General features: G+C 62.9%; 3 protein-coding genes across 3 annotated transcripts; 2 read left to right on the top strand and 1 right to left on the bottom strand.

Annotated features, from left to right (window-relative positions):
- Positions 1 to 105: 105 nt before the first annotated feature.
- Positions 106 to 6617, bottom strand: CHLRE_16g650650v5 (uncharacterized protein). The gene is made up of 12 exons (XM_043070790.1): positions 6175 to 6617; positions 5519 to 5927; positions 4742 to 5251; positions 3987 to 4111; positions 3587 to 3728; positions 3220 to 3270; positions 2836 to 2929; positions 2372 to 2544; positions 1895 to 2098; positions 1709 to 1755; positions 1256 to 1387; positions 106 to 906 (listed from the first exon to the last, which is right to left on the bottom strand). The coding sequence occupies exons 2-12, from the start codon at positions 5771 to 5773 to the stop codon at positions 696 to 698; spliced, it is 1944 nt and encodes a 647-aa protein (XP_042915433.1). The 5' UTR covers positions 5774 to 5927; positions 6175 to 6617; the 3' UTR covers positions 106 to 695.
- A 110-nt stretch (positions 6618 to 6727) lies between these two features.
- CHLRE_16g650625v5 (uncharacterized protein) lies at positions 6728 to 14383 on the top strand. The gene is made up of 14 exons (XM_043070789.1): positions 6728 to 6950; positions 7448 to 7541; positions 7799 to 8135; positions 8354 to 8709; positions 8891 to 9160; positions 9320 to 9577; positions 9719 to 9799; positions 9995 to 10507; positions 10646 to 11461; positions 11579 to 11683; positions 12003 to 12181; positions 12354 to 12862; positions 13064 to 13323; positions 13528 to 14383. Exons 1-14 carry the CDS (start codon positions 6796 to 6798, stop codon positions 14032 to 14034), a joined length of 4440 nt encoding a protein of 1479 aa, XP_042915432.1. The 5' UTR covers positions 6728 to 6795; the 3' UTR covers positions 14035 to 14383.
- Positions 14384 to 14467: 84 nt separating this feature from the next.
- CHLRE_16g650600v5 (uncharacterized protein) lies at positions 14468 to 23892 on the top strand. Its single transcript, XM_001698112.2, has 19 exons — positions 14468 to 15100; positions 15357 to 15676; positions 15784 to 16122; positions 16187 to 16534; positions 16601 to 16930; positions 16990 to 17358; positions 17429 to 17833; positions 17895 to 18212; positions 18271 to 18711; positions 18776 to 19237; positions 19322 to 19388; positions 19453 to 19545; positions 19689 to 19985; positions 20041 to 20561; positions 20636 to 20849; positions 20911 to 21078; positions 21189 to 21477; positions 21585 to 21784; positions 21942 to 23892. The coding sequence occupies exons 1-19, from the start codon at positions 14971 to 14973 to the stop codon at positions 22592 to 22594; spliced, it is 5964 nt and encodes a 1987-aa protein (XP_001698164.1). The 5' UTR covers positions 14468 to 14970; the 3' UTR covers positions 22595 to 23892.
- The last annotated feature ends 45 nt before the right edge of the window (positions 23893 to 23937 follow it).

Genomic DNA, 23937 nt, shown 5'->3' with positions numbered 1-23937 from the left:
AACCATTTTAAGAGTAGTCGCGATGGCGACAAGGTTGCATGAGCGGCAGGGCAGACCATGCTGTGTCCCCGTGCCGTGTCCCTCTCCCCCAGGCTGCGTACTTGGTTCCCAGTTCGGCTCTTCGCACAATTGCCCCCCCCCCCACACACACACACACACCGCTTTCCGCATACTTGCGCGCAAAGACAACTTTAATCGTCAAATACGGGATGTCGTTGCATCACGGCTTTCACGCCCGCCCCCCGCAGCTGTGAAAGCAAAATGGTAAGCGGTCAGCGAGCGGGCAACAACATGCCCGGTAATTTACGAGTCACATAAGTGAGAGCCGCAATCGCATGTGTCGTACGGTATTTGGTGACCGGCTGCAACAGGTTGCGTTTGCACGTCGGCACCACACAAAGTCCTTGCTTCAGGTGCGCAGCCGCCGCAACCGCCGCCACCACCACCACAGTGGCGCTACCCCGCTGGGGACCGCTCATCTCCTCACCCGATCAGCTTACCGGTATCACCGCGCTCTCGTAGCTTGCAGTTTAGTCCGGGTGCCCTACCTTAAACCTATCCTCGCCACCCACTCGCATCACACCACACAAAGCACCCCTCACCCCTGACACCACACCACACACACGCACACATCAATCCGGCGCCACCTGGGCGGGCTTAATTTTGTTTTGAAGCACACAAGCACACGTGCCTCATTACAGCCTCGACACCAGCTGCTGCACCCCCGCCCCTCCTCCCCCTCCTCCTGGTGCCCCCTCCGCCCCCACCACCCCCGCCATCCCCAGCTCCTTCTCGTTGCTGCGGTATGTGTGCATGAGGGGCGCTCCCACCGCCGCCCAGTGCGCCTCCTCCGCCGCCTCCAGCTGGGAGCGCACCGCCGCCGTCAGCTCGGTAGCCAGCACCTGACTGCAGGTGGGGGAGGGGGGAAGGCAGGGGGGGGGGGAAGGCAGGGCGGCAGGAGGCGGGGGGCGGCGGGGGGCGGTGGGGGGCGGGGCGAGGCGAAAGCGCATCAGTGTGACTGGCTTTAACCACAAACGGACCCCAACGATGTTTGCGAAGATTCGAGCACTTCCACCATGGCGGTATCACGATTACACGCAGTTGCCGAAGAGTCTATGCACTGACACGCCAGCTGCTCTCCAAGACCCCCCAGCGTCCTGGGTAGGGCGGACAACACCCCTCTCCCAGTCCCAAATGTTGAAAGCGCCCCTCCCCCCGCCACTGTGCCCCGCTCCCCCTCCTCCTCCACACCCACCGCATCCGCTCCACCAGCTCGTCCGCCTGCCGCCGCCCGAAGGCCAGTGGCGGCTTTATCTTGATGACGTTGTCGTACGGCCCGTCAGTGCTCAGCAGCGCGTGCCGGGACCGCAGCCGCTCCTTGAGCCACCTGGGGGAAAAGTGGGGGACGCGGGGGGAGATGGGGAGGAGGGCACGGGAGGCGGGGTCACATTCATGACTAGTTAAGGAAGTGGTAGACGGAGGGGAGGGGATTGCATGCGCGAGCCCAAAGATAGGTACGAGCCGCTACAGAACCCGGAGACCCGCGCGCGTGCCGGTTGCCACGAACATGTGCACTGGGGTCCCGAAGGGAGCATGCCCGAACTGCCCCCCCAGCTGCACAGTGCATGGCACAGGCACCAGGTACGGGCGGCACGTGCGCATGCGGGTGCCTGGTGGTGGTTGCGCCGGCGCCACGCCCCCCACTCACTTGGCAGTGACGGGCGCATGCCGCTTGGAGGCCCGGTCGCGGACGATCTGCGGCGTGCAGGCGGGGGGCTAACAGTCACACGTGCGCAGGTACACTTTGGGACAACTTCGTGTGGCTGGTGGAGGGACTTTCCCCCGCCCCAAAAGAGCATGACCTCCTCAGTCCTCACCCTCCTCACCGCCTCACCTCGATGCCAATGAACAGGCCCATGCCGCGCACGTCACCCAGCACCTCCACCGCGTGGCCCGGCAGCGGGGCGGCGGCGGCGGCGGCAGGGGAGGCGGAGGCGGAGGCATGGGAGGCGGAGGCATGGGAGGCGGTGGAGGCGGTGGAGGCGGTGCTGCCGGGCGCCGCCAGCCGCCTGAGTGCGGCCATCAGGTATTCGCCCACCTGGGCAGTGGTACAGGGAAAGAGGGGGGCGGCGGCGGTGGTGCGGCGGTGCGGTGCGGTGGTGGTAATGGCGCCGACACCCACATACACAGACACAGACATCATCGGGCGTAAAACACTCATCTAGTGTTAAGTTGCGCCTCGGCCAGCTGACACGCCCCCCACCCGCCCCACCCGCCCCACCCATCCAACCAGCCTCCTACCGCCCCACCCAGCCACCTGATCCTACTGCCTACCTAGTCCCACTGCCCTCTCCCACGCGCCCACACCCACCCGGTGTGCGTGCGCCTGCAGGTTGTCCCGCTGCAGCACCCGCAGCACCGCCGCCGCCGCCGCCGCCGCCGCCGTGCTGCCGCCGTACGTGTTGAAGTACTCCATGCCGCCGGCGGAGAAGGCGGAGGCCAGGGCGCGGGTGGTGGCCAGGGCGGCCAGAGGGTAGCCGTTGCCTAGAGGGGTGGCAGGGTTTGGCGGGGTGGGTGGGTGTTGAGGGTGAGAGGGAGGGCGGGGTGGGTGGGTGTTGAGGGTGAAATTCCAGCCCAAACTAAACCCGAACCCAATGCAATAGGGGGTGTGGCGGTTGGGTGGTTGGGTTGGGGTAAGTCATCAAGTGCAGATCCCGCCGCCCCTTCTCCCCTCTTCTTCCCCTCCTCCCCTTCTTCCGTCCTCGCATGCTTTCCTCTCCTCCCCTCCCCTCCCCTCCACCCAACTCTTCCCCTCCGCCACTCCCCAGCCCTCACCAATCGGTTTTCCCATGGTCACAATGTCCGGCATCACCCCCTGCGTCTGGAAGCCCCAGAAGGCGCGGCCGCAGCGTCCGAAGCCGCACTGGACCTGCGTGCGAAGGGGTTGGGGGTTTAGGGGGGACGGGGATGCAGGGCACAGGAGGGGGGCTTGGTGAATTCCGGAGCGAGCTGTAGTTGGGGGGACACATTGATGCCTCGCGCACCCAAGCCATGGACCGGCTGCCCGCCTCAACCAATGGCGTCGGTTCTGGGTCTCGGTTGTGTGGGGCTGTGGACAAACTCTTCCCCCTTCACGTTGGGCTCAGGCATACAACCATAAAAACGCCCACACACACGCACACGCTCTCTCTCCTCCCCTCCCCCCTCCCCCACGCCCACCTCGTCCGCCACCACGATGACGCCCTCCGCCCGCAGTACCTCGTACATGCCCTGAGGGGGGGGAGGAGGAGGAGGAGGGGCAGAAGACGGGGGGAGGCGCGGAGGAGACACGCTTTGATGCCAGGTTGCAGGAGTCTGTGGTGCCCAAACGTGAACCCGCACCGGCGCTTCTGCACCACCTCCAGGTGTTTCTCAAGCTGACACGGTGAAACCTAACCCCGCCCCCATCCAGTTCGTTGGGCTCAGGCAAGCAATCACCTGCTCCACTCAAACCCTGTGGGCATCAACACGGCTACCCACCTACTCCTCACCTTCAGCCCCCAGCCCCAGCCCCAGCCCCCAGCCCCCCCCCCCGTCACGCCCCCACCTGCAGGTACCCGGGTGGCAGCACTACCTGGCCCCCGCACGACAGCACACTCTCCGCGATGAAGCCGCCCAGCCGCCCGCCCGCCCGCGCCGCCGCCGCCAGCACCGCCCGCGCCGCCGCCCGCCCGTCCAGGTGCTCCCCCCTGCAGCAGGCGGGGGAGGAGGATGTGGGTTAGACGCAGGGAGGGAGTGTGTTCTCAATGTGGCACACTGGCAGCGATCTGTGTTGCCTTTGGCACTCTAACAGACGCCCCAGGAAACCACCGAAGCGCCTCACACGCCCCCATACCCCGCAAAAACCTCTCCTCCGCATTATACGGCTTCTGGGTTGCGATGGTTTATTCTGGGATTGGAATGAACTGCCGACACCCACGCACACACGCACCCACGCACACACGCACCTGTAGGGGTCGGGGCAGGGCACCACGTGCACGTGTGGCGGCCGGCCGGCGCCGCCCCGCCCCCAGAACTTGTAGGGCGACAGCGGGATGAGCGAGGTGAGGTGGCCGTGGTAGGCGCCGCCCATCTGTGTTAAACACAAAACAAACGGATCAAATCCATCCATGTGTGTGTATATATATGGGGCCACGAGGGCAGTGACTATGGCGTCCCAGCAGCAAGACACACGAAGATGCAGGAGGGTTGCATTCATGATTAATTAAGCATACATGCATTGATTAAGGAGAAGCGCAGATGCAGGGAGTATGTGTGTCGCAGGTGAGGGTCGGGTATGGCCGTAGGTGGCATGGAGATGACCCCGTGCCGCTGAGGGCATGTGCTCAGGGTCCAGGGCCTGGGCATCCGTGCCAACAGACTCCCGGCGCAACCCCTTGCAGCTTTCCCTTTTCCGGCCCCCGGTGCCCGGTCTACAGCCCCACACAGCAGCCGCCCAGCCCTGCCCCGCTCACTACCCCCCGGCTCACTATCCCCGCCCTTCCTCGCGTCTCTGGTTTCGAACTGTGAACGGCGAATGCACCTGCCGCCGCTCCCCCCTGCTCACCACCCCTTGTCTACCGCCTACCTATTCCTTCCTTATTTCCGTACATGAATGTAACACCCGCCAATCGCCCCCCCCATGGTTTGGTTTAGCTTGGGCTGGTATCTACACACACACACACACACACACACACACACTCCCGGCCAGTACGGTGCTCACCACCGCCATGTGTGTCGCTCCCGGCCGCGCCGCCGCAATGACCCTCAGCGCCAGGTCGTTGGCCTCACTGCCGCTGCACACCAGGTACAGCACCTCCAGGGGGGCGGCAGCAGCGGCAGCGGCGGCAGTAGCTGCGGGAGCGGCAGTAGCAGCAAAAGGTGCAGACGCAGAGGCGGGGTAGCCGGCCGGTACTGGTGCTGGTGTTGGTGCTGCGGCCCCGGCTGGAGCTACTGCCGCGCCGGAGCCCTGTCTGCTACTGCTACTGCTAGTGCTGGAGCCGGCACAGCAGCCGCCGCCGCTGCTGCTTCTGCTGCATCCGCAGGCGCTACTGCCACTGCCACAGCTACTGCCGCCTCCGCAGCAGCCCCCGCCACCGCAGCTAGCACAGGCTGCTGCTGTGCTGTTGTTGAGTGTGTGCAGCAGCTGGCGGCTGTAGGCGGGCAGCTGCGGGTGCAGGTAGCGCGAGTTGGTGTTGAGCGTGTGGAGCTGGGCGGACACGGCGGCCGCCACCTGGGAGGCGGCGTGGGTGAAAGGGTGAGGGAGGAGGTGAAGGGATGAGGTGAAGGGAGGTGAGCGATGGGTCGAGGGGCGGGATTGTGATTTGTTCCGACGGTCTTCCTATTCCCGCCGGCGTATGGCATTGGAGAGGGCCTTCTCCCAGCGTCCCAGCGTCCTCGTCCCTGTTCCTGTCGCTTCCAGCTGCCATCAATCGATCACGGATCAGTCATGCCCCCAGAATCCTCTATCGCGATGCCCCTCAACCCCCGGCCATCTTACCTCCGCGTGGCCGTGCCCCAGGTGTGACACGTTGTTGACACAGTCCAGGTACGACACCCCCTCCTGGTCGTACAGGTAGGCGCCCGCCCCCCGTACGAACATGATGGGCCGCTCGTACGACAGCGAGGTGTTGGGGCCGTAGTGCCGCCGCCGTACGGCAAGTGCCGTGTCGTAGTCGGGCGGCGGGCAGGAGGAGGCGGGGATGGAGGCGGTGGAGGCGGTGGCGGCGGTGGAGGTGGCGCTTGTGGAGGCCATTCTTCCGCTGCCGGGAAGTGCTAGAAGATCCGGGTTTGTACTAAGGTAGTGGGCCGAGAAGTAATGCAGGTGAGAGGGAAGATCTGAGTTGGATGCGAAGCTGGAATCGGAGCAGTGCCGGCAGGTGGCAAGCCCAGCGCCTTGGATGACAAACCTGTTGAGGCAGGTGCGTTGGGTGGCGGTACTTCGGGAGTTGCCAATGCGGGGTGTTCAGTGATAGCAGATGGTATCACAGGGGGCGGGGGAAGGGAGCAAGCGCGAAGCAACCGGCGCTACGCCGGAGCCGGAGACTCAGGCTGGGACTCCGCAGCGCTGTGCAGGCCTTCTTCTGCTATGTCACCTGAAGCTCGCAAACGGGCATTTGCCGGCGTGCGCGCACCGCGGGGCCGCGCCTCGCTCACCTCGCAATTGCGGTCGCCTCGACGAGGCCCCGCCCGCGGACGTGTCGCCACGCCGGTGGGTTTACGCGTCACAAGGTCGGCGCAGAACGTGTGACCAGTTGCCTCGACAACCTCTGCAAGATTGGTGCAAGTGGAGCGGCCTAGAACGACGCTCGCCAAAGCCCTTGTCGCGACTGTCCGGTCTCACACTGCGCGCTCGCGATGCAATGTCCCTGAGTAACTCGATGCAGAAAGCGTTAAATAAGGAGATAAGATGAGCTTAAAGCGGCCTCGCAACAATAAGGATGCTGTTTCCGATGCGGAATCGGCTCTAGGTTTTCTCTGCTGGCGGCAAAGCTGTCGCCTGCAAAGCCTGCACAGATACATGCAAATAATGCCAATTACTGTAGCTATTCATACTGGAGGTCGAGGAGCAAACCAGACCGAAAGGCCATGATCGTGTTTTAAGGCCTGCATCGACGCCCCCAGATAGTCAAGCTTATCAGTTTTGTCAAAGGAGACGGTTGTACTACGTGTCTCACCGACACATCTCAAACCGAGGCCAAAGAGCTTTCTTCACGTTTTACGTGACTTAAGGCTTGCCCACAACACCATGAAATACTTTGCGTTGTGACCAACCCAATGAGTGTTCTGGGCAAGGATCAGCCGCTGGGCGGGACCTCCGCGCAATGCAACCAGACACCGGTCAGGCGCCCTCGGCCGCCTTCACCCCCGCCAGCACGCCCGCACCTGCTCACAGCTCCCGATGGTTCTACCCGCATCGACCCCTACCACTGGTGGGTAACTACAGTATCTGCGCATTTTTTCATTCCTGGCTCTTCTATGGGCGTCTGCGCGCTGCGTTGATCATGGCGTTGATCTTGGGTGGGCCAGCCCCAAGAAACACGGCGGCCAGCCCCAAAACACAGAACTGCTGCCGTCCACGCGTCTGTCTCCCCATGTCATGTCCACGTGCCTATGCGCGCTACACTCGCTCCTACACACCATATACGTCAGCAATGTCATTGGGAGCGGCCTCACTGCCCCAGCCACACCGCCAGGGTCCAACACAGGGTGCACGCGGCCCTGCACATACACACACAGCCCCCCTTGCACACCCACACATGCATACCAACACATGCATACAATCTCGCGAACGGAGCTACCAAACTAATCCTTTGTAGCCCATGCACTCTACCAAAACGGCACGCGGTCTCCTTTCCAATTCTGCGTTATCCCTCTCCCGTTCCCTCGAGTTCTCTCCTCCTCCTCCTCCTCGCCACTCTCGAGACAGGCTGCGCGATGACGAGGCACGGGACCCCGAAGTGCTGTCGTACCTGAGGCGGGAGAACGACTACGCCCGAGCCGTGCTGGCGGGATACCAGCAGGTGTGTGTGTATGTGTATGTGTACCGTATGAGGGGGGGGAGCTGGGAACTCCGCGTGTGGAATGGCCATGCCCCGGCAGAGCGTGCCGCCATGCCAGATGCCACCATGCCCGCTGGCGTGCGTGGGGGGCCCCGTGGACTCCGATGCCCAGCACACGCACCAACCCCTTTGGCCTCCACATGCCCCTATGCACATACACACATAACCGTTTAGCGGCCCGGGCTTGTCGTTTCTACTGTGCTCTTTCAACACAACAGACCCAGTCAGAGCTGCTAGAGGCCATGACCGCCCGGGTGCCGCCCACGGAGCACACGCCGCCCGTGCCGGGACCCGTCGTCTTCACTGCCAGTGCCACCCGCGCCGCGGGCAGCAGCAGCAGCAGCAGCAGCAGCAGCAGCAGCAGCGGTCACGGCTACAGCCAGCTGCCAGGCCGCAGCGGTGATGGTGACGATGACAGTGGCGGTGATGATGGCTCAGGAGGGGATGGGCGCTGGTGCTGGTACTGGTACGGCACCACTAGGGGGCCGAGGCAGCGGCACTGGGTGCACCGGCGCTGGAGGGTGCCTCTGCCGGCGGCGGCACCACATGATGCGGGTGGGTGCAGGTGTCCGGGCGAGGGCGTGGGCACCATTGGGGATGCAGGCTGCGGGCGTCAGCTGTAGGCGAGGGCTGGGTACGTGTGGGCGTGTCCACTGCAGGCGGCAGGAGGTTGCTGACCGACAGCTGCCCCCGGCCCCAGAGGTGCAAGATGACGGGGCACTGCCTGAGGCTTTGGCCCTTGCTCCCACCCGCCTTGTGCTCGCCCACCAAAGGTGGCAGTGCCGGACCCCTGGCGTACGGGCCCCTGGCTGCGGCCCCGGCTGAGGGCGCTGCTGAGGTTGTGGCTGCGGCTGAGGGCGAGGTGGTTCTGGACCTGAACCGGCTGGCGGCAGAGGTGGCGGCGGGGGCAGACTGGGAGGCAGGGGCGCAGGCGGGGGAGGAGGGGGCACGGGAGGAGGCAGGGCCGGAGGAGGGGGCCGCCAGCCGCTCTGGTGGCAGCGGCAGCGAGGAGCGCGGCAGTGCTGGGAGCAGCACCAGCAGCACCACCAGTACCAGCAGCAGCAGTAGCAGTAGCACCGGTGGTGGAGGCCGCCGCGGCAGTAGCTACTGCGATGTTGGTTGCGTCAAGGTGCGTGCGGGTGCATTGACGCGGTCACGTGCCTGCCGACCGCATGCACACGAGGCTGCCAGCTGATGCCCGTTGATTACTTGCCGCTCCGCCTGCCCTCGCCCCCTCGCGCCCTCGCGACCATGCTGCCGTGTCCTCCTATGTCCCCTAACATCTTCCATCGCATACATGCACGCCACAGCCCTCCCCCGACGGCACCCACGTGGCCTTCACACTGGACGTCCTGGGGGACGAGCAGTACAGCCTGTACCTGCAGCGCGTAGGCAGTCGCAGTAGCAGCGGCAGTGGCAACAGTGGAGGTGGCGGCGGCAGTAGCATTGGGGGCCGCGGAAGCGGTGGCAGTAGCAGCGGCAATACAGGCGGCGGGCCGCGGCCGCGGCTGCTGCTGCGTGGCTGTGGGCCGGCGGTGGAATGGAGTGCGGACGGCCGGACTGTGCTGGCGCTGAGGCTGGTGAGACCTAAGGCGAAGGCAGAACAGCAGGCGCTTCCTGGCATGCGCAACAATGCCTTCCCTATCCTTCTGGTTCTGGTTATTCTCGGTTGCTGTTTTTTGGGGTTGGACGAGTGAATGAACAAGTCCCGGACCTCCCTCCTCTCCTGCTCCTGACAGACCCGGCGCACCCACGAGGCCTACCAGCTGGTTCAACTGGACCTAGGCCCGGATCTGCGTGGAGGGACACAGGAGCCGCGGGTGGGGGCGGGGGAAACAGAGGAGCCGCAGCCGGAGCAGATCATGGGGCTAACAGAGAAGCCGCAGCTGGAGCCGGAGACAAGGACGACCAGGGGGGAGCCGCAGCCGGAGTCGGGGGCGGCGGCAGCAGGAGGCGGCAGCATCGGGGCCGGGGCTGCCGTGCAAGTCTTGTTGGAGGTGCGTTCCGGGCTGTGTACTGGTATCTCTTTGCCATGCCTTGTGTACGACGCCGTTGTTGTGTCACCCAGGGGGAAGGGGCCCTAAGGCTCTCGCTCTCGCTCATCCTTGTTGACACACAACCACACGACCACGCAACAGGACTCTCAGCCCGGCAGCTCGTTGGAGCTGGCGGGGCACACCTCCTGCGGCGGGTGGCTGCTGGTGGGGCGCAAGGGGCCGGTGAGCAAGGCTGGAGGAGTAGCGGTTGTTGCAATCCCAATGAAACCAAGACGGGGGGTGATCGAGGCATCGGGGCAGGAGGGCGTGGCGGGGGCGGACAGGCATCAGGCGCGGGGCTGGGCGGGATGAAGCCGAGGGGTACGGCGTAGTGTCCAGTACGATGTTTGCCCCATACCCGCCGCCCCCACCACACAGGGTGGCCGCACCCTACTAGCCATGCAGCAGGAGCACCCTCTGCCGCACGCGCGCCAGCCCTCATCAGAGACCGAGTCAGTACAGGCTGCGCAGCAGCCGCAGCCACAGCCACAACCGCAGCCACAACCGCAACCGCAACAGCAGCTGCAGCTGCCAGCTGGACTCAGCCTGGGCTCGCCTCAGTCCGACGCTAGCAGCCAACCGCACCGCCTGCCGAACTGCTGCTGGGCTGTTGTGGCGCCCGCGTCAGACGAGTGCGACGTGCTAAGAGCGGACTACATGTATGGCGGCGGAAGCGGAGGCAGCAGTGCCAGTAGCAGTAGCAGTAGCAGTAGCAACGGCGCCCATGCTGCTACTGCCGGTGCTGCTACTGCCGGTGCTGCTACTGCCGGTGCTGCTACTGCCGGTGCTGTTACTGCCGAGGCGGCCACATTTGCGGTGTTGATGGACACGGACACGTACCCGGACGGACACGTATGCGCCGTCACTGGGGGAGACCTGCGCAGCCGAGTGGTGGGTGTTCCAAGGGTGGGCGGGCGGCACCGTGTGCCGTGTTGGGCGCAGTGAGAGTTGCTTCCACTGGGGTCAATTCAAGCTGCACGCGCAGCTTTTGACGCTTCCAGCCCGCGTGCCCCGCTCCGTTCCCTCCAGGTGCTACTGCCGGGGAGTCCCGGGCGGCAGGTGGTGGACTTGGTGGTGGTGGAGTGGGAGGAGGCGCAGCAGCGGGGGCAGCCGGAGGAGGACGAGGACGAGGAGGAGGAGGGGCAACAGCAGCAGCAGGGCTGTAGCACTGGTGTGGGCGGCGTCAGCAGCAGCCGAAGCAGCTGCAGTCCTCGCAATCATGTGCGCCGCTACCTTGTCGTACACACGCTGTCGAACATGCAGGCGGCAGTGCGTGTGTACGACGTCAGTGACGTGCGGCAGCGGGTGGAGGCGGCACGTGCGGCGGCAATGGCGGAGCAGCAGAAAGGGCGGATTGCTCAGGAGGCAGGAGTGGGCAGTCGCAGCAGCAGCAGTAGCGGACTAGCCGAGTCGGAGGAGGGCGAGGGGATGGAGACGGAAGAGGAGGAAGATGAGCCGCCCTGCGTGTCGCCGCCGCTGCCGCTTCTGTGGACGTACTTGCCTGGCGATGAGGTGGCTGGCGGCACCAGCACCAGGAACAACAGCGGCCCCGACACTTGTACTGGCGGCGGTGGCGGGGAGCAGGCGTCGCCGTCAGCTGGCGGAGGCGGCGCCACTGCCGCGTCCCCTGCCGCTGCACCGGGCCATGGCGCTTCACCGTGTATGCCGGCTGCCTGCCCGTCGCCACCCGGAGCAGCAGCATGCGGCTTTGATTCCAACCCAGCAACCACATGCCATACCACCGATGGCCCCGCCTCCGCCCCAAACCCAGACCCCGGGGCCACGTGCCACGCCTGCTGCCTGGGTGCCGTGTCCTCACTGGTGCTGCAGCACGGCGTGTGGACTGCGTGCCGCCTGCCCCGCCCCCTCCCACACACCCCACCACCCGCCCGCCACCCCCCTCCCCACCCCAGCGTCCAACCACCCGCCCGCCAACCCCACCCCCGTGTCGATGTACGGCAGCCGCACGTGCGTCTGCCGTACGTGCGGTTGTCGTACAGCAGTCTGACCACGCCCACAACCACCGTGGACCTGGACCTGGAGAGGCGGGTGGCGTGGCGCCGGCAGGTGGGTCCGGGGGAGCAAAAGCAAGGGAGACATGCAGGACTGTGTGCAGTGCGGTGGGACGCTGACGCTGTCACCTGGCAGGGATGACCAGCGTGCCGCTGTGTCTGTGTCGGGGTGCGGGTGCGTGGTAAAATGGTAGACTGGAGGCCCCAAGCAGGTGGCGTCAACCCTACCATACCTGTGGCTGAGCGCCATCGAATTTGCCATCGCGGTGCCTGCTGCTGCCCTTGTCACTCCAAAGCCTATTCCACTTCCATAACTGATAATGAATGTAACCCCAACCCTACTCCCCAATTCCAACCAACCAAAACCCCATCAGGTGGAGGAGGTGGCGGGTGGTTTTGCCCCGGGCGCCTACCTCAGCGCCACGCTGTGGGCGACCAACCCCGCCGACGGCACGCGTGTGCCTGCCAGCCTGGCCTGCCGCGCCGACGCCTGGCCGCCCGCCACCGGCCGCCCGCTGCCGGCAGTGGTGCAGGTGTACGGAGCGTACGGCAGGTGGGTGGATGGGGCGGGTACGGGCAGGTGGGGCGGATGCGGGCAGGGCACGCCCGGTTGGGGACGTGCGGCAACTTGGTAAGGACGAGCGGCCAGGGCTAGCTGACCCACATAGATGAGCATGAGGCGTGTACCCCCCCCCCCGACCTGGGTCGCGGGTTATTGGCTGCAGGAAGCTGCTTCCGGACTTCAATCCCGCGGACCTCGCCATTCTGGACGGCGTCAGTGTGGGCGTCGGTGTAAGCCAATCGGGCGACAGCTGTGCAGCTGGCGGTACCTGTGACAATCACGGCAGCGGAAGCGCAGCTCAGCAAGAATTGGGTGCCCGAACAGAGCCCAGCAGCAGCAGCAGTAGCGGCGGAGGCGGCAGCGGTGGCGGTGGCGGCAGCGGTGGCGGTGGCGGCAGCAGTGGCGGTGGCGGTGGCGGAGGTGGCAGCGGAGGCGGCAGCGGTGCCGGTGGCGGTGGCGGTGGCGGAGACAGTGCCGACACCCGCCGTCAGCCGTGTCTGCTGGTCATCGCGCACGTGCGGGGCGGTGGGGAGCTGGGCGCGGCCTGGCACCGGGCCGGCAAGCGGCGGTGCAAGGTCAACAGCGCGGCGGACCTGGCGGCAGTAGCAGGCGCACTGGTGGCTGGCGGCTACTCCCGAGCTGGGAAGATGGCGGTTTGGGGCCGGTCCGCAGGTGCGCGAGAGGCAGGGTGGTAATGAATCTAATGATGGTTTGTTCGGCACCCAGTGCGCGGGTATTAACACTGGGTAGGGGCACGGGGCGCGCCGTAGTTCTGGGGCGTGGCGAACCAGTGCGGGCACGCTTTCCAACAGGCCTTTCTACCATCATGCCAAGCTTGGAATTATGTCACGCTCCCTCTTCTGCACCGCACAGGCGGCCTGGCGGCGGGCATGGCGCTCTGCGGCGTCCACCACCGACCACCACCCGGGACGGGCTCTCCCCCTCCCCCTCATGCTTCACCTTCTCCCATTCCGCCTCCCCCTCCCCCTCTCCCTTCGCCTGCCCCGGGGGCTCTGTTCTCGGCTGCGGTGTTGGACGTGCCGTTCCTGGACGTGCTGGGAGCCATGTGCGACTCGCGGCTGAGGCTCACGGCACAGGAGCGACCCGAGTGGGGAGACCCGGAGAAATGCCAGGTGAGGGCACAAGGAGGGGAAGGAGGGCAGGTTAATCGACTCGACCAGGCTGTTACGATTGGAACCTGTGAAGGTGTGGGTGACTGATTGTGCACCGCAACCGCAGCAGGCGCAGTTGTGACCCCTCTCTGCCCTTCCTTTGGGTCTTTAACGCTTCCCTCCCCCATGCTCCCCATCCTCCACCCCACGCCGGCACGCCCTCAGGCCGACTACGCCTACATCCGCTCCTACTCGCCGTACGAGCACGTGGCGGCCCTAGCTGCCGCTAGCCCCCCGGCCCCGGCGCTGCTGCTGACATGCGCGCTGCACGACAGCCGAGTGCCGTACTGGGGCCCGGCCAAGTTCGTGGCGAGGCTGCGAAGCGAGCTGAGGGGAAGGATGGCGCTTGACGAGCACGGGCCGCGGGAGACAGAGGAGGAGGCGGATGCAGGAGTACTTGCTATGGGTTGTAAGTGTGGACCGGCGATAGAGAGCGCTGCAGTCGGCGGGGGTTGTGTGCGGTTTGAAGGGGGAGTTGAGGGGGAAGGCCGTGAGGTCGTAGATTCAATCAGGCTGACCGGTGTGCTGCTGCTGACGGAGACGGGCGCTGGCGGCCACTTTGCCAGCGGGGCCCTGGGTGAGCGGGCCATGCGCTCGGCTTTCCTGTTGCAGCGCGTTGCATCTGTGGAAGCTGATGCGCGGGCAAGCACAAGGAGGGGGCTAAATATATGAAGTGGGCATTGCCGGATAAAACGTCGGCAGGATTGTACGCAGGCAGCACGGGCAAGAGCGGGACCAGAACGCTGGATACGTTCAGGATGGCGCCCTATGGCGCCGGTGCTGTAGGCAGTTGCCAACGGAGCCCTGGTTTCATAAGAGGATGCCGTTGGCGTTTTGCTTCCGATAATGTACTGCAAGAAGGTGTAGGTTGCCGCGGAACCAAAGCTGACTGAAGGCATGCGACATGTTGCCCACAAGTGCGGCCTCGTGTGAGGTGTTTTGCGAGCCTCAGGTCTTGGGATATTGCTACATGCAAGTCGCCGCTTTTCTACTACATGATTCAAACGCGTTTAAAAAGCTACAAAGTGAGAGAGTGAGACTTGTCGCTGCCGCATAGTCAACCATACATGCATAAGTTTATGCCTCTTTTGGATTGGAGGAATGCCAAGATGTGCTATGCTGAGGAGAGCGCAGCGAGTTCCCCATAACTCATAAATGACCCCTTCGCGTTATTAATCCGTCTCATATCCGCGTGACATTTTAAGCGTGAGCTTAATTGTGAGGCTTGGCTTCTCAGGACACTCCGAGACCAGGAACTGGACGTCTCCTTGGCCTTATCTTGCAAACGCAAGAGAGCATGAGCTAGCTAGAAGACGTAAAGGTTACTTTGGACACATTCTTGCGGTGGGAAGGCAGGTCGAAGTTGGGGTTGGGGCATGGGGCGGTGTCGTAAGGCGCGGCATTTAGTCGCCTGGAAGCACCTTGTCGCCTTGCTTCTTGTGCAGTTCATTAGTTTACTCATACACTAATATAGGAGCCATAGGAGCTACTATTCTGAGGGCGCGCGTTCCCAACATCACGCGTTGCTGACCCCTCGTTGGCTCATACTCGCTCAAACTCAGTCTCCTGCTAGCCGGGCGCAGTCAGGGTACATCTTAGCGTTCGCCCATGGCGATGCCCCGCCACGGGCGGCGGCCTGCGCGCTGCTCAAGTAACCGCGCCTCACAATGGCTGCTGCTTGTCCTTGGAGTCGCGCTTGCCGCCTCGCCTCGCTTCCTGCTATTGGTCGAAGCAGCAAGTGAGTGTGGAGCTGCCTTTGCTCGTCTGTTCGCCTGTGGGGCGAAAGCGACCTTATTTGAAGCCTTAGAGACTTTCCAAGTCAGGGCCGGGTCCTATCAGCAGTAGAGTGATCAATGGCACTGCATTTTTCATCGTGTTAAGTTAATTAGGGAACAGGGACGTTGAATCGGGAGGCAGGTGTCACATGTGCGATCCATTTTCTCAGCATATAGCTTACGCCGAAGCCCCGTTTTGACCCGATGCGCGCCCTGCAGCCTATACCTTGACACTGGACAAGCTCGGCCCGACCGTGAACCCGACCACGTCCGACGCTGTCACTTTCACGGCCACCGTCGCGTCCCCTGATTCCACCACCGCCGTGTTCTTCACGCTCGATTATGGCGATGGAGTTACTGCGGAAACGACGCGCACGACGACGGGCGCATTGAGCACCACACCCACCGCTAATCTGGTCTCGGCTGGCACGTACACAGTCACGTATGCAAGCATTGGAACCAAGTTCGTGACGCTTCGCTTGTATGACAGTGCTGTCGCACCTGGCGTGTTACTGGCCTCGAAGACGGTCCCCATCTATGTGAGTCGGTTCCTCTTGTAGCGGCACCTGGCAAGTGTGTACGACGCCCTGCTGACCGCCCTTCGGTTTGAGGATCCGACACTGACTGCGACGCTGCTCCTCTGCAGGTTGAGGATTCGACACTGACTGCGACGCTGCTCCAGTCAGGCGTTCCGCGCCTGAACCTGGCCTTCAGCGGCTTCAAGGGCCGCGTCAGTTCCTCGACCGCGAACCGCGCGGACATGTGGGCCACTATCCAGCTGGATACTGCTCCGGGAGTCTTCGAAAGCTCGCGCATCTTCATCGGCATTGCGCCCACTGCGAGCACGAATTACGATTTCGTCATCCCTGACCAGGTTTACAACCTTGAGGGCGCAAAGACGACCGTCCTGCGGATCTACGACGCCCCCGTCGGCGGTACCCTGCTGCGAACTTTCACCCCCGCGGCTGCGAATGCTGTCTATGTGGTAAGCAGGCAGCGACGCGCCTTGCAAGCGGACTACAGGGTCTAATGGTGGCTCGTGCTTGCAGGTGGACCCGTCCAAGTATGTCCTGACCCTCACCGTGGGCCCGACCTCCGTCACCACAGCCGACCAAGTGACGTTTACTCAGACGACGACGGAGGTGTCTTACAGCGCCAGCGCGACCTCACCCATCCTGCAGTGGAGGTTCAACTGGGACGACCCTTCAGTGGTTGAGACGCCGCTAGCGTATCCTGACGCACTAACTGCCGCTAGCAACTTCCCGACTACCGCCACGGCCGTTTCCTCAGCTGCAGCCTCGACGTTCAGGTACACCTCCACCGGCAGCAAGAACGCCAGGCTTCGCCTATATGACGGCGCCAACAACGTGATTGCGGAGAAGATTGTGGTGATCACGGTGGGTGACGTCCGGTTCTGCATCTCGTGGGCGGTCGGCTTTACAACACTTGCCTTGCCACTGCAGGTCAGCAACGCGGGCTACACATTGGCCCTTGCCAAGACGACAGCTGATCCTGTCACAACGGACGACACTATTGCTTTCTCAGCTGGTGCGAAGCATCTGTCCTCTACCTCCCAGGTTTGGTGGACTATCGATTACGGTGCCGGGGAGTCCTCGCCTCGCACCGCGCTCACCATGACGAACGTCGGTGCCGCGGCTCCCAACGCTATCGCTAGTTTGTCCAACCAGTACACATCTGGCGGCACCAAGCTAGCTACCCTTCGCATCTATGACCGCGACGGTGTCGGAGCTAATACCGGCCTCCTGCTGGCCTCTACCACGGTCACGTTTACGGTAAGTGGCAGTGATCATGCCTCATGTTGGCCGTGCCTGAACACCCGTGCTGTGTACAGGTTACTCCAGTCTTATACGCTTTGGAGAGCGCCGTGGAGCCGTTCAGCCCTATCGCGACCGTGGCTGCGAAGTGGTCGTTTAGGATTCAGCGCAGCAAGGCAACTCCTGCGGGCGTGACTGAGTCGATCAAGTGCGCATTCTTTGGAGCCGATACAGGCACCGCCCCCGCTGACCTTGCAGCCTGGTTAACGGCCGCCAACGGTGCTGGTGGCCTAACGGCGACCATTCTTCCTTCTTCCATTCCTAGCGACATTATTTCATTTACTCGCACTTACGCAGCAGCTGCAGCCAGCCTGCAGGGCAAGCTGCAGTGCTTCATTGGCAGCACCCCGCTTTGGGACCCGTACTACCCAACACCCGTGTTCCAGGTTAGTAGGTTTTCATCGGCGCCGGGACTCAAGACCTGCCCTGAAGCTCACCGGTGTGCCCCGTGTGCAGGTCCTTGCTGCTGCCCCGACGTACACGCTTTCGGCGTCCGTTACTCCGGCGGTTGTTCCTGTTGACACTGCAACTTTGTGGACGTACAACATCATCCGCAGCGTGCCTGTGCCCGCTGGCGGGCCTTCCCTACCCATCCTGTGCTCGTTCTGGGATGGCAAGACCGGCGCTGCCCCGACAACGGATGCGGGCTGGGCCGCGCTTGCGGGTTCCGCCAACGGCAAGGGCACGAGCATGGCGCCTGGGTCGACAACGGCTACTTGCTCATTCACGCCATCCTACAGTACCACGGGCACCGCAACCCCCACGCTACAGCTGATACAGAACAGCTTCGCACTCGACGCTGCGACTACCGTTGGGTTCCTGAGCCCTGTGTACACGGCACCTGCTTTCGCCACTGTTACGGTGCGTGCCACGCTTTTTTACGCATGAAGATCATTGCTTATTGTTCTATCGCATAATGCAGGCTGCTTCCTACACCATCTCGTCATACCTGAATCCTGTAACACCTGTCGCTGGTGGTGCGGCTGCGGTCTGGAGAATCGTCATCACGCGTAATGCGGCGGTGACGGCCTCAGCCAAAACCTTAACCTGCCAGATGCCTGATAATGGGCAAGGCGGCAGCCCTGCCGATGTCACAGCTGACATTGCGGTTGGCGGCACCACGACTGTCTGCGTTTTCTCCATCGCCGGCTACACAACGGCCACTCCCGGGCCTTACTTTGCCACGGTCAACGTTGTTGACGGAGCCGTGACTACGTCGCACATCACGAAGAATTTTACCGTGAGTGCTGTGTGTAGCGTGTTGCTGCATCCGACGGCTAACATTGATCGCGTTGCAGGTGCTGGCGAGTGGCACGACTGCGCCGACCTACGCGGTCACATCCGTCGTGTCACCAGCTACTCCAGTCAAGGTCAGCACGCCCGTCACCTACACCTTTACCATCACTCGGACGACCGCTGTTCCAGCTGGCGGCATCCCACAGCCCATCATCTGCGAGTTCTTCAATGGCGAGGGCACAGCTCCCGCGAGCGCGGCTGCGTATTGGCGAGTGTCTACGACCATTCCTGATGCGGATACGGTGGTGGCAGTGATGGCTCCGGGCGAGACCACCACTACCTGCACCTTCACCACTTACTACACGACAGTTTCTGCCGGTGGCTTCACGGCTAAGCTGATGGTGTTCGGGGAGAGCGCCACCGCCGCGCCGCTACTTACTTCGTTGTCTGTCACGCCTTCACAGCTGCTTGCCGCCGTACACTCGTTCGCCACGCCCATGGTGGTGAGTAAATGAAGGCGATGGCAGTCATTGTGCCTCGGCTAACAAGTTTTGCATTATGTCACAGGTGGCTGCGGCTGTTGTCGCAGTCGAGTCAACGACGATCAGTCCCAACTACAACCCCACCACGCCTTACACGAACATCCCAACGTACTTCACGTTCACCCTCCTGCGTGATCCTCCTGTTCCTCCTTCGGCCAGCTCGGGCGTCCAGTTTGCTTGCGCCCTTTACACCGGCCAGAATGTCAACCCTGCATCAGCACCTTCAGCCATCACCGACGCAGTTTACAAGACTTTTACGGACGTGACGACTGCCGTTGCAACGGACGCCAACTATTTCGCGGATCAGCAGCTGCGCGTCGTCACCATGGCGCCTGGCACTGGGCGGGTGTCGTGCACATTTCCGACTCTGTATGCCGCCGCTGGGCCTTTCTCACCCAAATTTTTTGTCTTCGAGTATGCCAGCTCAACGGTTGGAGCGAATGCGTTGGCCGTCGCCGACACGGTGACTTCGTTGACCTCCTTCACGGTACGTGCCGATGGAGTAGGGGTATGACCCACTAACCAAATGGCTAACTGACGTTTTGCCCCTTTGCCCGTTTGGCCTCGACAGACTCAAGCGGCGCCCACGTTCATTACTGGTCCTACCAACGTGCCTCAAAGGGTTCCATTACCCAAAGGTACGCAGCTGGCAGCGTGTTCTGTTGCTGGCGGAACATAACATCCCGTTCTATGTATATGCAGGCTTCCGCACGACTTGCTTCGACGGGTACGAGCTCATCTTCAGCAACGACAACTACACAAACGGTGTTCGTGTGGCGGTCGACGCCTACCCATGTAAGGATAATCCATTTTATTAGATAGGTCACGCTGAAACTGTTGTGTCCCTTGCTTTGTGCCCCGCATTCTGCCCATGTATCTGAACTTCTGGTCTTTGCGCATGGCAAGGTATCTGAACTTCTCGCCTTTGTTCTGCGCAGATCCCGTTGGCCAGTGCCGCAAGTGCCCTGGCGGTACTGCCACCATGGACGGCTACCGCTGCATTCCCTGCCCCTCGGGCTACTGGAGCAATGAGGGCGCCCGCGAGTGCACTGCCTGCCCCGCCGGCACCATCGCCAAGCCCGCCGCGCTCACCGCTCGTGCCAAGTACAGCATCGACCCCACGACCTACCATTTCGTGACACACCTGGCGATGGGCCCTGAGTCCTGCAAGAAGTGCCCCAAGGGGTACTTCCAGCCCAACATTGCCGGCACCGTGTGCCTGCCCTGCCCCTCGGGTAAGGTTTGTGGCTGGACGCATTTAGTTCTCATCTGACAGCTCGTATCTTGCAGGATTCGTGTCAACTTCTGGCGCTACGGGTTGCACTGCGTGCTCCGAGGGCACGTACCACACTGATGGTGTTGGCACAACTACGCCGGGCGAGGCCACCTCTCTGGACACCACGGACACCTTTGGCAGCATTTACCCCATCATTCCCAACACCTGCCGCCAGTGCCCGGCAAACACGTACCTGCCGCTGCGTGGCCAAGCAGCTATTGCCAGTATGAACCTGGCAGCCGTGTCCTCTGCAACACCGTGCCGTCCCTGCGAGGACGGCACCTGGTCTAAGGCGGGCGCTGCCGGCTGCCAGAAGTGTCCACCGGGCACCTACCGCAACACCTGGTTCAGTGGCCAGCTGGGCAGCCCGTTCATCACTGCCGATGGCGTGCCCGTTGCGACCACTCTCACGGAATTAGGCAGCGGCTGCTCTCAGTGCCCGCCCGGGACATACGCGCCCACGTTTGGCATGTCTGTATGCCTGCCTTGCCCAGCGGGCACCTTTGCCTCTGCCCCGGGTGCCACTGCGTGCCAGGTGCGCAACTGCAACACGTGTTTGTGCTTTGTTTGTATCACCATCCTAACACTTGATCGCGTTTGTCACTGCAGCAATGCAAGCCTGGCACCAACAGCCTTATGGGCGACCGTACTCAGCAGATGGCGCTTGTCGTGACAAATGCCGCGAACGATTTTCCTGCCCTGCGCGCGTATACCATTTCTGGCATGGTGGCTGGTCCTGCTTACGCCAAGCCCATCGTGACTGGTCCGGATACCAATTTTTTCATGGCTGGCAAGTCAGAGACCTGCTCTACCAACCTACCAGGTACGGCTGGTGTGCACCATTACACATGACCCGGATACTTACACAAGTTTCTATCTTGTAGGGTACTACACCGATGTGGACGGCCTGCCAATTCAGCTTCCATGCAAGCCTGGCACCTTCATGCCGTTTGACACCGCAACTGCCAACCTGCTGGACACTGGCTTGACCGTGGACGGCACTCAATGTTACACGTGCCAAACCGGAACGTTTAATGACGAGTTCTCTCAACGTAAGTCAGCCCCGTTTTCCTGAATGTTTGCGGCAGGGGGGCAGTTGGACTGTCGCATTCGATGATGCTCACATTGCGTGCCACCAACTACCTAAATCGTCTTCCTGCAGCTGTCTGCAAGGCATGCTGGAGCGGGTCGTTTGCCAGCAAGCGCGGGCTCCCCACTTGCGAGATTGCCCAGCCGGGTACTTTCACCAACGTCGCCGCGGCGGCGAACGCAACCTTCAATACCGCGACTCTGATCCCAACTGGTCTGGTGAAGGGTGCTCAGGCCCCGACCCCGTGCGGCATGGGCTACTTCCAGTCCTCCGCGGAGACCACGACATGCACAGCATGCGCGGTGGGCACCTATGCGGACCAGGCCGGTTTGGCCGCCTGCAAGCCGTGCCAGCCCGGCAGGTGGGTGGGATGAAAATTGTTCTCGTGCTGGTGGTGCTGGTGGAGTACACGTTCGCCCTGCACGTGCTTTGCTCCCATCGACTTACCCATACATCGCTGCAATGCAGGTACCAAAACTCCATTGGCCAGCGCGTGTGCAAGCCTTGCGACATGGGCACATACTCGCGTTACGGCGGCGAGCTCTGCACCAAGTGCCCCGCGGGCACTGTCGCATCCAAGACCGGCAGCTCGCAGTGCACGCCCTGCGCGGCTGGCTTCTACGCCAACGCCCCTGATTCGGCCACCTCTTGCCGCGCCTGCCCTCGTGGTGAGTTTTTATGATCGTTGCGTAGGTGGTGTAACCTGGCACTGCTGCAGGTACAAACGGGACGGTTGTCGCTGACCCTGGATCTTGCACTACTGCCGGTGCCTGGTGATAGCTCTGTCGCTGATCTTTGCCATACTTCCTCTCACTACCATTCCAGGTTACTACGGTCCCTACTCGGGAGCGTACGCGGATAACCTGGGCGACGAGTTTGAGGGCCCCCGCGGCTGCTACAAGTGCCCCTACGACTTCTTCGCCGACCGCCCCGGTGTGCGCCAGTGCACGGCCTGCCCGCCCCTGGACCTGGGCGGCGGCAACCTGGTGGAGCAGTGCACGGAGGACCTGGGCTCCCAGCGCTGCAAGCCCTGCTCGCTGCTGTCCAAGCCCAAGACCGCCCGCACGGAGCAGAGCCCGCCCCCGCCCAGCCCCTCGCCTCCTCCCCCCCCGCCGCCTTCGCCTCGCCCGCCCAGCCCCAACCCCCCGAGCCCCCGCCCGCCCAGCCCTGCTCCTCCTTCGCCGAACCCGCCGCCCACTTCGCCGCCGCCTTCCCCGCCGCCCAGCCCGCCGCCTCCTCGTCCTCCTCCTCCGCCGCCGCCCCCACCCAGCCCGCCGCCCCCCAACCGCTCTCCGCCTCCGCCTCCTCCTGCAAGCTCTGCAATCAACCCTGGCGGTGGCGTGAACCAGAATGGTGACCCCGTAGGCCACCGCCGCGCCATCCTCTCGCTCATGGAGGACGAGGATGCTGAGGCTGCCCAGGAGGAGCAGGCTATCGTCGACGTGGATGCTGAGATGCAGCCGCAGGACGACGAGTAGGCTACAACGAGTAGGCTACTAGACGGACGGTACGAAAATGATACGTAGGCTTCTAGGGGGGAAGCATAGAACGCGCTCGGCTTCTGAAAGGAAGTGTGTGATTAAGGGGGTATGTACCAGAGAAAGACGTGCGCTTTACTTTTTGCCCTACCTTCCGCCTACCTGAGCGTGCGACTTCATTTGTGTCTTGGTTTCTCGGTTTCTCGGTTTCACGGAGGCCGTAGGGCACCGCCTGACGGGCATGCATGCATGCGCTGCTGTGTGGCTCCTCCAAGGTTGTAGCTGTGTAGCAGAGGCGGGTGTCATCCTATGCGCGCGTGAGGTGCGGAGGTACGTGTCAGCATACGCCTCTTCTCCTCGAGCCCCCTGGCTTAAATGTAATTGCTGCCCGCCGCGTTTGGCGGGTAGTTGGGTTTGGTGGGTGAGTAACGGCCCCTCTTCATGCGTTCATTCATCTCACAACGAACATGCACACGGATGCGTGCGTAGTTATCTTCTCGTTTACACGGACGTGGCGGGCGCGTGGATTCTGGCGAAGGTCAAATCAAGCTGTGGTGCTTGCCGGTGCGAACTGGTGACGTGCCGTTGCGGTGGCGTTTGTGCTTGGCTGGGCGGCGCACTGTAGCGGCTGGGCGTGACGATGATTTATGTGCTGCATTCGCGCTCTCTAATAAATTCGCCGAGCTCTTGAGAACTTGAACACGTGGCGACCATTCAACTAGCTTATCCGACTGCGTGACACGGACTGTGGATGTAACTCACCAACGTGAGACTGCAATACTGCTCCACTGAGGTCGTGCCCGAGTTGTATATGGTGATTGGGTTATCAGCAAGCCAGCAAATATACGGGCACTCGTTGTCGGGAGGCGCTTGTGCAACTATCAGGAGGTGGGGGTGGAATGGATCAGGCCAGCATGGGTGGGTGTGCGATGGGACAGTGGCAAGGCAGGTTGGTAAAGTCCCGTAGGGTGCAGCTGATTCCCAGAACCCAGCAGATGGCAAACAATTTGCAACGGCAGGGCAGGAGTACGCGGCCGGCCAGCATGGGTGGGCTGTGAGGATTCGAGAACACGCCATTAAGAGCAGTAGCATCCCGATCAACATCCCGCTTACCGTAGTCTGGTGCTGTTGCCTGGCCGGGCGGCAAGCTTTCAAAGGCCAGAGCGTGAGGAATGCACACCGTACAAGCTTGCATACAGGAACCTTGGCAGGAACTCCGGCGTTCCAGCAGCCGTGTGCCCACCCTTGCTTCTGCACCTTGACTGATGAATGCTCACTGCGACAATTCCCTGTTCGGGTCTGGCCGTCTGGGAATACGCTGCACGTCATTGGGATTCGTCACC

Source organism: Chlamydomonas reinhardtii, chromosome 16 (assembly GCF_000002595.2).
Source record: "Chlamydomonas reinhardtii strain CC-503 cw92 mt+ chromosome 16, whole genome shotgun sequence".
Taxonomy (NCBI): domain Eukaryota; kingdom Viridiplantae; phylum Chlorophyta; class Chlorophyceae; order Chlamydomonadales; family Chlamydomonadaceae; genus Chlamydomonas; species Chlamydomonas reinhardtii.
Note: the sequence above shows the minus strand (reverse complement) of the source record. Positions and strands in the feature narration are given on the sequence as shown.